Source organism: Prunus avium, chromosome 7 (genome assembly GCF_965620075.1).
Source record: "Prunus avium chromosome 7, drPruAviu1.hap1.1, whole genome shotgun sequence".
Classification (NCBI taxonomy): domain Eukaryota; kingdom Viridiplantae; phylum Streptophyta; class Magnoliopsida; order Rosales; family Rosaceae; genus Prunus; species Prunus avium.
Window position 1 is genome coordinate 22198805 of NC_142290.1, and position 12545 is coordinate 22211349.

At 37.0% G+C, this 12545-nt stretch overlaps 1 protein-coding gene across 1 annotated transcript; it reads right to left on the minus strand.

The window, feature by feature from the left end:
- Window positions 1-111: 111 nt before the first annotated feature.
- Window positions 112-4332, minus strand: LOC110762181 (nucleolar essential protein-like protein). Its single transcript, XM_021964786.2, has 8 exons — window positions 4173-4332; window positions 3739-4069; window positions 2615-2707; window positions 1563-1707; window positions 1345-1455; window positions 1188-1270; window positions 1045-1102; window positions 112-516 (listed from the first exon to the last, which is right to left on the minus strand). The coding sequence occupies exons 2-8, from the start codon at window positions 4048-4050 to the stop codon at window positions 437-439; spliced, it is 882 nt and encodes a 293-aa protein (XP_021820478.2). The 5' UTR covers window positions 4051-4069; window positions 4173-4332; the 3' UTR covers window positions 112-436.
- Window positions 4333-12545: the final 8213 nt, after the last annotated feature.

Here is a 12545-nt window from a genome sequence, read left to right on the forward strand (position 1 = left end):
TGTAGTCAAGTTTTCATCATGAACTTGCATTTGATCTCGAAAAATATATTCAGATGTTGTAAAAAACAACAGAAGGAAAGTGTATTACATGAAAATGGAAGATAAAACATGTATGTTGTCGGAATCGACCATTCGTAGATTTCATTCGAGTTTGTGTCTTAGCTTGTAAAATATCTACAGATCATGTATCAACTTGAAAATATCCTGATAATTTGGTGGTTATATGTAGTTGACCCATTAGTTAATTTACAGACGAAGATGTGTATAAATTTCCACCATAACCCTCAAAACTTCATCAAATGATAGACAGAGCTAGAACATAATCTGATACAAACACTTCCAAAAACCCTAAAAGCAATGAGCCTGAAAGATCATGCATCACATAGATAAGAATAACATTAAGTGCTAAGATTCAGACTAAAACCAGAAGAATGGTTCACAAAATATCCCACTTTCCCGCCAATGCTTGGCAAATCATCGAAATACAAAATGCAGCACTCAAGGGGTAACCAGAGACTGCAAAAATTGATAAAATAAGATGTGTTAAATTGCATATCACTGAATTCAATAACATAGCCACAAGCATTAAAAATTCAAAGTTCAAAAGAAGATTAAGAATTAAAAAATAAGGACCAAAGCATGAAAGATTGCATAAATGTACAGTTATGTGCTTGAATTCAAGCAAATTTTGATCATCAGGTTTTTCATTTTTTTTATCTCACTTACCACATATGAGATTTCAAAACTAAGAATATTAGTTAATATGTTATAGACTTCACTTCAATTCTTGAATGGAATGTTAAACAATGGATAAATGTTTGCATTTGTACCTAAACATTTCACAAATATTGTTTCTAGTATTGTTATGTTCTTCTGATCAACGTAGTCTAGTCAAAATTCTAATCCTTCAATCAGTTCAAAACTGGAACCATTTTAACCTTTGGAAGTCACACTGATCAAAAGGTTCCGCAAACTTCAAAACAGCAGAAGAAAAATATGCCTAAAAAATATTAAATATTATACTGATGAAAAGCAAGGACATACTTGATATAAAATCATCAGTATAGTCTGTCTCCACTTTTCCATGAGCCATCGCACCAACCTGAAAAATACAGGTATTATAACATAGCTGCAAGTATAAACAGATAATATTCAAACTTATGGCCAAAATGTTAGTTCTGACATACCACAAAAACAAAGTCTCTATTGTTTTCAGCAGCAGCAACATAATTCTGCATGCTAACTAATTTTTCTGAACTGTATGAGAAGCCTGGAACACAAGAATACATCTTCAGTTTTCATTACAGATATGACAAAATTGAATATAAACCATGATATACTCACCTATTTTGCGAGAGTTGACAGGTAAATACTGTGTCACGGGGTTCTTTATCACACGCATAAGTTTCTCACGCTTACCAACAGCAGAAATACTCAGTTTTTGTAGCAGTTGCACTGCAAGGTGGTTGGCAGGAATAAAATAATGACAAAATGCTATCCAGAAAATGTAAAGAACAGAGAAAAATTATTTTGTATAAGATCAGAAATACAGATGAACTTACACATGACACCACAGAACCGCTTAAATGTCCTTGGGATACGAACATGTGGCTTAATTTCAATAAGAACACCTGCTGCAGTTCTCACGTACACATTTCGCAACTTCCCAGCTTTATTAATTGGGCTATCCAAAACCATAAGGAGAGCCTGTAGATATCAAATATTTAGTTAGGATCACATAACACTTCAGTATACTAGAAGCAAAACAATAAATCCTCTTTTTTTAATAGGAAAGAAAATTCATTGACTAAATGAATCAAAAACAGAAACAAAAAACAAGAATACAGAAAAATACATCCAGAATAACAGAATAAAGCATTAGGAAGCAGCAGCCCACCAATCAGAAAAGATAGCAACGAAAGAATTGCCCCTAAACTCTGTCAGCAGCCAAGCCATAATGAAGCCCAAAATTGAACCCTCTCCCACAAGTATTCCCTCTCCTGCCCCTAGCACCATGAAACACCCCTGTATTCCGTTCCATCCAAATTATTCAGAAAATAGCCATTATAGCACATCTATACGGGAACACACCCCTCTTCCTACCTCCAAAAAATTGTGGTGCACACATAATAAAGCCACACAATATTCCAGAACAACCCAGCTCAAATCAAACTCTCTAGACAGCCTAACCCATAAAAACGAAGCAACCAGGCAATGAAGAAAGAGGTGATCTGCATTCAGCACCTCTTTTTGAATAATGACACGTGTATTAACCCTCCTATGAGCAATAGTTCAAGCAAAAACCAGTAGGAGGTACTTTTAACCTTCCAAAGTACAAAACAGGGGCATAAAAGAAGAAAGACAAGGAATTTCCATCAGATGTCGTGAGTAGGATTTTCAACCCCTGATGTCTACAACTTCCGAGTTTATCCTAATTTGTTTTCTACCAACTGCTTTCTTTCATTTTGCTACTATAGGAATGAGTTCACTTTATGCTTATTCACAAAAATTTAAACCCAAAAAAAAAAAAAAAACAAGAGAAAAGTGTATGAAGTTCATAAAGAAAATTTCATGGAATACAATATACATGGGACAATTAGCCGGAGTTGCTAACCTGATGAACGATATCGGGCCTGTAAAGACCAGGATCTCTGTTGTTCTTCCGCAAGAAATTTGAGTGATCATCAGAATTCAATAGCTGATAAGTCTGTAAGAAGAAAAAAAGTTCAATTTTTTTAGAATAAAGACAAAGGGTTCAAAGACGGCAAAGCAACACCAACACTGAAGAAACAAACTAAACCCAAGCCAGAAAAGCCTAAGCACTTGGCGAATCCAGGATTTATACCCCGAGGGGCCAAAGTGTACAAGTTCCCAATTTTTATTTTAATGAAAAGTACCTTGTAAAATTAATCAATACTACTATCATTCATAATTCATGGAAAACAACATCACAAGATGAATTCTCATAATCAATACTACTATCATTCATAATTCATGGAAAAATATCTTGTGCGCCAACGTATTAATCAAAACACAAAACCCTATATCAATTAACCAAACAAAAAGCCCCTAAACAATAATCAACCAATAAACAAAACTACTCTAATAAATCAAACCAATGTGAATAAATCATAAATTTCATTCCAATTAAATATATTATCATTAACGGTGTGCTGGCTTAATTTTTTGGCTTCGTTTCTACATGGTTGGAGTGGAAGAATAGACAAGGGGTGTGCTGACTTATTTTGATACAAAACAAACGATGGGTTTTCCTTTTTAAACACAAATCATTAAGGAGACAACTGAAACAGCACTACGTTTCGTTTACAATCCAAACAGACCGTTTCACTAATGGCATAGAAACCCAAAAGCAATGCGAACCCCTTAGTGTGAAATCATTTAAGAAAAAGAAAGGCCTTCTTCGCATTCGCAGCAGCACCTCTATGATTTAGAAGTGCCTGAGGCTGTTAAGTGAAATCCGTGAACATAACAGAAACATAACAGAAGACCCCTCTCTCTGGGGATCATTTCAGCGAACACTTGGTGTGCACTCTGGAGTCGCCCACCAACCGTACAATGGGTCGAGATTGGAGCTTCCATTAAGGATATGGGTAGGTTCACGGGGTCAACCGACCCCTTTTGTCCCTCTGTGGATCTACCCCACCAGCTCCTCCATCCAAACATACAAATGAAAACACAAAAATAAGCATAAATAACAGAATAACAATGAAATTGTACCTTTCCAACTTTGGCAACTTCCAAAGAAGCTCTCTCAAGGATGAAGATGGCCCCAGGTCCGTTCTTGGTGCTAAGTTCTACAGGGGTTATTGGAATACCCTCAAGTTCAATTGGGTTACCCACTTTTTCTTCTCCTTCGTTTCCATTATTCTGTTTCTCAACCATAGCTCCCTTGTTAACGTCCTCTGGCTGTGAAGCCTCTGTTTCTTCTGGTTCTGACGCTTCTTCTGCTTCGTCTGCTTCTTCTACTCTTTCATATTTATCTTCCCTCTTCCTTCGCTTCTTTCCCTTCACTGCATATGGCCTCACCATTTTTGTAGCTCGCAGGAGACTATGAAGAAAGCAGAGATATAATCTCGTATTACATGATTGAGTTCAACAAATAAATATGATAAGAAAACAGAGAAAAAAAATCAAAAGGTGCAAAGCCTCACCTGGATAACAGTTTGCAAGAATCGTTCTCAATCACAACTCAACAAGAGCCAAAATGAGAAGAAAAGAATGTGGAGGGAGAGAAGAAGAAAAGCACGAACCAGAGGCTGTGGGTTTACAAATGCGATGCTGCTGCGGCTGAAGGTAGGTTTACAAGGGTTGTTGTTTACAAATTTAACCCCAATTTTAAAAATATTTAAAATCTGTCCACAAGGGTTTCAAAACTTATGTTTTCACCCCAGAAAGTCTTTTATTTTTTCGCTTTTATCCAAACATTCTTTAAATTTGCTCACGGTTGCACTCTCAAGTTGCTCTACAAAGTTTCAAATTCTTTCAATTATTTTATGTGCTAGCAGATACTTCAAATTCAAAGATTAAAAACTCAGCTATGTTCTCTCTCTCCTTGCCATATTATAGTTAATTTTGTTGGAGATTAATTCTCTACTATTTTTGGATTTTTCTCTCTCTTCTTGCATTGCTCTACGACAATTGCAAAAGCACCAATTTATTAAAAAAATCACTTAACCCCTTGCCAGATTTGGAGGTTAGGTTATTTTTTGGTCTGAAAAAAGTTGGTGTCACTGCCTTGTGAATTGTGGTCATATATTGTATTTGTCATCTAAACTCTGGCACCAAATGCTTTTTTTTTTGCTTTTTTCTTTTTTCTTTTTTGTTTATTGGATATATACTGGGATGAATTAAATCTTTGAAGTTCTTATAAATTGATATTTCAATTAAGTAAGCAATAATTTGTTAGTAAGGATGGTGTTTCCCTCTTTTCAACCAAGGTGGCCGATGGAATGAATTTTTGGTCCTTCTTCTTCAAGATGCATAGGTGTGCCACCACCAAGATACTAAATGGATGGAAAAGGTTGGATGGATGTGTTGCACTTCTAACTTCTGAGCAAACGATTGATCTGCCAAGCAAGGAATCTCTTCTTGGCCTAAGTTCTTTCACTTTCTCAGATTCGAGGATGGGTACACTTTGTATGAATTTTTTTTTTTGTGGTGATTTTTGGATATTTAAGTGGGAATGATGCAATTTAATTAAAATGTAATTTAAATTAATGACAATAACTAAAGTGCAAGAAAAAAAAATATCAAAGCAATTTTATTTTTTTTTGGTAGAAACAAGAACAATAAGAACGAAAAGAACGATAAACTAAATTAAACTTGAAATTAAACTTAATAAAAATTGAAATAAACTTGAATTTAAATGCAATGTAATGTAAATTGTAAGAAATTAAACTTACACTAAGAACATGAAGAACTGGTCTTGTCTACATGCTTGAAAAGTAAAATCCTAAGTTTAGGAAACGAAAAATGCGAGAAGAAAAATAGTTTTGTGTGTGTCTCTCTCTTCATATGGTGAGGTTTATATAGGGCATCTGTCAGTCCATGGGCTGGCCTTTAAATGCCCAAAGGTCAACCCTTTTGAAATTCTTTCCTTCTGAAGCCTCACAAATCCGTGGGATTACATTGGTGAAGATCCTCTGATTACTTGATTTTCTATTTCTTCAGAATATTCTGGATTGTCATCAATCTCCTTAATTTCTTTCCTTGTATGACTTCCGCCACGTGCATGGAAATCCTCTAGAAATCTTGGGTCTAATTTCATGGGTTGGGCTTGGACCTCCAAGACTTTGGCTTGACATCTGCGGAACCTTGTCACCTCTAAGTTTCTGGGTTTCTAGAGTTGGTAGCATGGGAACTCTAAGATCCGCCTAGAGAACTTTCACGGAATTGTCATATAATTAATATTAGGAAGCTTCACTGAGGCCCAATATAGGACCCAACCTATAATGAAGCCTAACATGAAATAGACTTTAGAAGCACACTCAAAACCCATTTACAACAAACCAAACAAGACTCGAACTTCCTATAAATTACAAAAGTGCCATTACAATTCTTAAAACAAACCCAAACCAAAAAGTCACAAAATAACCCAACAAAACTAAAAACAAGCCCAACCCACATATTATAAATTAAAAAAAATCCAAATAAACACATTGGCTCAAAACCCAACATAAATAACCCAAAAAGCAAACCCTTCACGAAAACCAAGGCATCATCCCCTTCGACCCTTTGACCCTTCAACCCATGATCTCTGACGTCAAAAACCTCCATAACCCCAAAGTTTCAATTTTTTTTTTCAAAACTGCCTCCAATCTCCCACTAAACTCCATGTACAAAAGCACTAAATTACACACATAAGTAAAATTTCAACAAAATAAAGTTACAAAGGTAACACCAGAAAACCTTTAAACTAGGTTATCTCAGTGTTCTTAACATTAAAGTTTATAACATGCATTAACATAGGGCGTCATAAAGTTGTGGAAGAGAGGAAGGAACTATTGAACAAGATATGTGTTGTATTTTTGTAATGTACGTTTAATTATGTTAGCTCACTGCAACGACTCCTCTTGTCACCTGTCTTCTTCTTCCTCTCTATGCTGCTCAAAATTTCATACCCAATCTGAGAAACTGATTGATAACAACGGCCAACCACTCATCAGTAAGTTAATTCATTTCATTACATTTATAAATAAATAACCTCACCCATCTTCCTCTTCATCACACACAACAACACCAACCTACAACAGCTACTCAAACCCTCTCTTATGCTATATATACACACAACGAACAACTACTCTTACCCTTCATTATCATCATTCATGGATGATAGGATAAGTGATGCAGAATGGATGCACCTTGATAGAATAGTGAGAATGGAGAAAAATGCATAAGGAAAGAAGAAAGAAAAAGAAGACAAAGAAAAAACGTGAGGCAGCCAATTCTAAGGGTGAGAGCTCAGGGAGTGAAGATGAAAGTGAGAAGAGGTAAAAATGCATGAGTGTTTTGTGTGATGTGTGATAATAATTTCTTCACTTGATTGAGTACTCATGTTCCTAGTGTGTGTTTTATTTCGATCAAGTTGGATGAATTCGGATAAGTAATGTGTTGTATTATTGTACTGTATGTTTAATGATGTTAGCTCACTGCTCAAAATTTCATACATAATTTGAGAAGTTGATTGATAACAACGGCCACCCACTCATCAGTAAGTTAATTCATTTCATTACATTTATGAATAAATAACACCACCCCTCTTCCTCTTCATCACACATAATAAGGATCCACAAAGTCCTAGAACAGTGATGCTGGAATTCAATGTGGGGAGAATCCTTTATTTATCCATTTTCGACAAAAAGAAAAACGGTTAAACTAACTCTGTATTCTTCCTAACCTTTTTATGTCTATATATTTTTTTTCATTTCTAAAATTCTTCCATGACTTAACCTCCAAATATCTCTGAAGCTTTTCCTGAATCTTTTCGAGAATTCCACTTTCTTCAGCCCCTTCCATCGCACTAGTACCAACACTGTTTCCTCCTACATCACCAGCACTTGCACTAGGTTGTGTTGATCCGTCATATGGCTTCCCATTACTAGGAACACTGTCACCTTCAAGATTGGTTTTCAGATCAACTGTTGGCTTCCCATTATAATTAGCGCCACAATTAGTTCCTTCACGACTACGTTTCAAAACTCCTCAATTCTCACAACCATTAGTAGGTGCGACGACCCCATTTGAGCTCCAATTCTCGGGTTTCTTAGCCTATTCTTTGTTCTCGCCTCTGGTGCCAAAGTGGCTCTTGATGACTGGAACATGCAGCACCTTTGTTGGAGCCGTTGTTCCTATTTCGGTGCTCAAGTGGGCATTTGTTGGCTAAACCCGCTCGCCTAACATGCTTCTACACTCTTAAATGGTCACTCGGTCATTTATTGTGTATCGACATCCCTCGGGTGTGCTCCACCTGACATCTTCGTTTTCAACAAAAGCAAGCAGTGTTTCCTTGAATCCTTGCTTGAACAAGGATCCGCAAAGTCCTAGGACAGTGATGTTGGAATTCAATATGGGGAGAATTCCACCTTCTCTAGTCCCCTCCGTCGCACCAATACCAGCACCGTTTCCACATTCATCACTAGCAATTGTGCTGAGTTGTGTTGCTCCGGCATCTAGCTTCCCATTAGTAGAACCACTGCCACCTTCAGGACTGATTTTCCGATAAGCTCTTGGCTTCCCATTATGACCACCGCCCCCGTTAGCTCCGTCATGGCTGGGTTCCCAAACTCCTCCATTCTCACAACCATTAGAAGGTGCGACAACCCCATTTGAGCTCTCATTCTTGGGTTTCTTAGCCTGTTCTTTATCCTCGCCTGCGGGGCCAAAGCGACTCTTGATGACTGTAACATTCGGCATCTTTTGTAGAGCCTTTAGTCCCAGTTAGGTGTTCAAGTTGACATTTGCTGGCTAAACCTGCCCGCCTAGCATTTTTCTATACTCTTTTATGATCACTCGGTCATTTAATGTGAATCGACATCCCTCGGATCTGCTCCACTTGACATCTTCATTTTCAGCAATAGCAAGCAGTCCTAGTATAGTGATGCTGGAATTCAATGTAGGGAGAATCATTTATTTATCAATACCACCATTGACATGGTTATCTCTAGAGCTATCGGTCTCATTGGAGCTGCTCACGACATTGACCCCGATTCTTTTGAGATTAACCGAATTCATTTTAGCAATTATTACGTCGACTTGTTGATTTGGGACAAGCTACATGCTTGATTTTCATGGCATTGATTTTTGTTGCATTTTGCATCCATTTTGCAGAGTTGAACTTTCTGAAGAAAGATAATATTTTCAAGGAGAAAGAATATGGGAATACTACAGAGACGAAGAAAATGTGTATATTTATTGACAACGATATCTCTTAGCTTTTACTCTTACCCAAGGGTTTTTAAATTCTTTATATCACCCTCGAATGTCAACTGTCCATATTTCTGAGTCGCACCTTAAGTCGTCCAGCTATCCTAATTGCACACCCTTAAGGGCAGATATTTTTCTCTCAATGACGGTTTTATGCCTATAGCTTGCATTTGGCATTGAGCCAGTAGAAACTTTTGGTGATGGTGCGGAAATTTTTTTATGCACGTGTTGGGTTGGTTTGTGAAATTACCAATTTACCCATGCAACTCCCTATATATATCTAGCTTGTCCATCTTAAACAAAATGGCTATTTTGACCTTTGGTTGCCGATTTTTCTTCTCCATGTGCGTCATTAACACGAGTGCAGATTCTCATCATTTACAGTAATTTATTGTAACATACACAACTACATAAGGTGGGACGCGGCGCAGGCAAGGACGAAACTACACTAAGGCTAAGTGATACGGTCAAGGATGAAACTACACCCTTCATCTTCATCACACACAGCGAGCAAATACTTTTACCCTTTATTATCATCATACATTTAAGGTAGGATAAGTGATACGAAATGGAGGCACCTTGATAGAATAGCTAGAAAAACGTGAGGTAGCCAATTCTAAGGGTGAGAGCTCAGGAAGTGGAGGCAGAAGTGAGAAGAAGTAAAAATGCATGAGTGTTTCGTGTGATGTGTGATAATAATTTCTTCACATGATTGAGAACTCTCTTTTGCTATATATGCACACAATGAGCAACTACTTTTACCCTTCATTATCATCATTCATGGATGGTAGGATAAGTGATGCAGAATGAATGCGCCTTGATAGAATAGCGAGAATGGATAAAAATGCATAAGAAAAGAAGAAATAAAAAGAAGACAAAGAAAAAACATGAGGCAACCAATTCTAAGGGTGAGAGCTCAAGGAGTGAAGATGGAAGTGAGAAGAGGTAAAAATGCATGAGTGTTTTGTGTGATGTGTGATAATAATTTCTTCACTTGATTGAGTACTCATGTTTCTCATGTGTGTTTTATTTCGATCAAGTTGGATGAATTCGGATAAGTAATATGTTGTATTATTGTACTGTATGTTTAATGATGTTAGCTCACTGCTCAAAATTTCATACATAATTTGAGAAGTTGGTTAATAACAACGGCCACCCACTCATCAGTAAGTTAATTCATTTCATTACATTTATGAATAAATAACACCACCCCTCTTCCTCTTCATCACATATAACAAGGATCCGTAAAGTCCTAAGACAATGATGCTTGAATTCAATGTGGGGAGAATCCTCTATTTATCCATTTTCAACAAAAAGAAAAACGGTTACACTAACTCTGTATTTTTCCTAACCTTTTTTTTGTTTATATATTTTTTTTCATTTCTAAAATTCTTCCATGACTTAACCTCCAAATATCTTGGAAGCTTTTCCTGAATCTTTTTGAGAATTCCACTTTCTTCAGCCCCTTCCATCGCACCAGTACCAACACTGTTTCCTCCTTCATCACCAGCAATTGCGCTAGGTTGTGTTGCTCTGTCATATGGCTTCCCATTGCTAGGACCACTGCCACCTTCAAGATTGGTTTTCAGATTAGCTGTTGGCTTCCCATTATAATTAGACCACCGTTAGTTCCTTCACGACTAGGTTTCCAAACTCCTCAATTCTCACAACCATTAGTAGGTGCGACGACCCCATTTGAGCTCCAATTCTCGGGTTTCTTAGTCTATTCTTTGTTCTCGCCTCCGGTGCCAAAGCGGCTCTTGATGACTGAACATGCTGAACCTTTGGTGGAGCTGTTGTTCCTATTTCGGTGCTCAAGTGGGCATTTGTTGGCTAAACCCGCTCGCCTAACATTCTTCTACACTCTTAAATAGTCACTCGGTCATTTATTGTGTATCGACATCCCTCGGGCCAATTCTCGGGTGAGAGCTCAGGGAGTAGAGGCAGATGTGAGAAGAAGTAAAAATGCATGAGTGTTTTGTGTGATGAGTGATAATAATCTTTTCACTTGATTGAGTACTCTCTTCCGTTATTTATATACATAGCGAGTAACTACTTTCACCCTTTATTATCATCACTCATAAATGATAGGATAAGTGATGCGGAATGAATGCACCTTTATAGAATAGCGAGAATGGAGAAAAATGCATAAGAAAAGAAGAAAGATAAAGAAGATGAAGAAAAAACGTGAGGCAGCCAATTCTAAGGGTTAGAGCTCAAGGAGTGGAGGCGGAAGTAAGAATAGGTAAAAATGCATGAGTGTTTTGTGTGATGTGTGATAATACTTTCTTCACTTGATTGAGTACTCTCTTCTGCTATATATATACACAGTGAGTAACTGCTTTTACCATTCATTAACATCATTCATGGATGATAGGATAAGTTTGCGGAATGGATGCACCTTGATAGAATAGCGAGAATGGAGAAAAATGCATAAGAAAAGAAGAATGATAAAGAAAATAAAGAAAAAACATGAGGTAGCCAATTCTAAGGGTGAGTGCTCAGGGAATGGAGGCGGAAATGAGAAGAGGTAAAAATGCACGAGTGTTTTCTGTGACGTGTGATAATAATTTCTTCACTTGATTGTGTACTCTCTTCCGCTATATGTACACACAGCAAATAACTACTTTTACCCTTCATTATCATCATTCATGGATGATAGAATAAGTGATGCGGAATGGATGCATCTTGATAGAAGAGCGACAATGGAGAAAAATGCATAAGAAAAGAAGTAGGAAAAAGAAGATAAAGAAAAAATGTGAGGTAGCCAATTCTAAGGGTGAGAGCTCAGGGAGTGGAGGCGGAATTGAGAAGAGGTAAAAATACATGAGTGTTTTGTGTGAGGTGTGATAATAATTTCTTCACTTGATCATGTTTCTCATGTGTGTTTTATTTCGATCAAGTTGGATGAATTCGGATAAGTAATATGTTGTAATATTGTACTGTATGTTTAATGATATATAAATATGAAGGAAACATGCATATAATGCTTAGGAAATGAACTTTAGCTATAACCTATACTACAAAAACCTTCTAAATGGCGGATTCATTTTGTTTATACTAGTTGAGCTAAACATTTTTCCTTTTAAACCAAGTATCTTAGCCTAGTCTCTTTGAACACAAATGGAAAAGGGAATAGATCTTTGCCCATGATGACCTTTTCTTGATTTCTCAAGAATGAACACCTTTGTTGGAAATGCCTTTTCTTTCTCTTGATTTTGACTCCTTCACCTTAAGACTCCAAGATTGAAGTACTCTACCTCACCACACCATGCCCCTAGAGATGAAGAGAAGGCAATCAAGAAGTATGGATGCTAGTCTACTTCTTGATTGGACCAATTTTTGGTTTATGGAAGATGAGATACAAAAATGATCACTCATCAACCAAAGTAGGAAACCAAAAACTCTAGCTAGGTTTCTCCAACACTTAGCTTATATAGGACAACACAAAAGGCAATTGGGTGGGTATTTGGGGCTCCATTTCGTCCATGGGTTGTGTCATCTTATGCCACTTATCCCTTGAGCCCAATAGCCTTTTGGGCTATTTTGTCCTTTTCCTTTTAAATCATATTTAAAAGCCCAATCCAATATTTCTATATATC

Bases quoted from the DNA above. Each gene is read 5' to 3' on its own strand.
- LOC110762181 (XM_021964786.2), bottom strand. From the start codon at position 4,050: ATGGTGAGGCCATATGCAGTGAAGGGAAAGAAGCGAAGGAAGAGGGAA. The intron at 1,456-1,562 runs GTAAGTTCATCT...ACCACCTTGCAG, and splicing joins GCGGTTCTGTGGTGTCATGT to TGCAACTGCTACAAAAACTG. The intron at 1,103-1,187 runs GTATGTCAGAAC...TGTATTTTTCAG, and splicing joins ATAGAGACTTTGTTTTTGTG to GTTGGTGCGATGGCTCATGG.